At 60.2% G+C, this 593-nt stretch overlaps 1 protein-coding gene across 1 annotated transcript in view; it reads right to left on the bottom strand.

Annotated features, from left to right (window-relative positions):
- Positions 1 to 593, bottom strand: part of EMH_0009810 (uncharacterized protein) — a gene marked incomplete at both ends in the record, with an annotated part of 2,318 nt that overhangs the window by 324 nt on the left and 1,401 nt on the right. The window contains 2 exons of the mRNA XM_013498773.1: positions 3 to 255; positions 333 to 587. Coding sequence (XP_013354227.1) covers positions 3 to 255; positions 333 to 587 — 508 coding nt within the window. The remainder of the gene's footprint in view (positions 1 to 2; positions 256 to 332; positions 588 to 593) is intronic.

Below are 593 nucleotides of genomic sequence, written 5' to 3'. Positions count from 1 at the left end.
ACAGCAGCAGCAGCTGCTGCTGCTCCCTTTTGCTGCTGCCTTCCTATAGATAACGATGGAGACACGGAGCTGCAGCACGAATGTCTGCTGCTGCTGCTGCTGCTGCTGCTGCTGTTGCTGTTGCTGTTGCTGCTGCTGCTCCACCTTCCGCTGTTGCTGCTGCTGTTGCTGCTCATTCTGTGGTTGCTGCTGGTCCTGCTGCTGCTGCTGCCGCTGCTGCTGCTCCTGCTGCTGCCTGTTGCTGCTTCGGCGGCACTGCAGGGGGGAGGCTCGTCAGCAGCAGCAGCAGCAGCAGCAGCAGCAGCAGCAGCAGCAACCGAGCTGGATTCAACCTTAGCCGTGTCTGCTGATGTTGCTGCAGTTCTCGTTGCGGCATCTGCTGCTGCTTCACCTGCTGCTGCTGCATCTGCTGCTGCTGCTGCGGTTCGCTGCTGCTGCTGGGATGGTGGGCTTCGGGCCTGCTGCTGCTGTTGCTGCTGTTGCTGCTGCTGCTGCTGCTGCTGCTGCGGCTTCTCTTGCTGTTGTTGCTCCTGTTGCTGCTGCTCTTTCTGTTGCAGCTGCTGTTTTTGCTTTTGCTGCTGCTGCTGCTCCTC

Source organism: Eimeria mitis, genomic scaffold, assembly GCF_000499745.2.
Source record: "Eimeria mitis Houghton genomic scaffold, Emh_scaff370, whole genome shotgun sequence".
Classification (NCBI taxonomy): domain Eukaryota; phylum Apicomplexa; class Conoidasida; order Eucoccidiorida; family Eimeriidae; genus Eimeria; species Eimeria mitis.
Note: the sequence above shows the minus strand (reverse complement) of the source record. Positions and strands in the feature narration are given on the sequence as shown.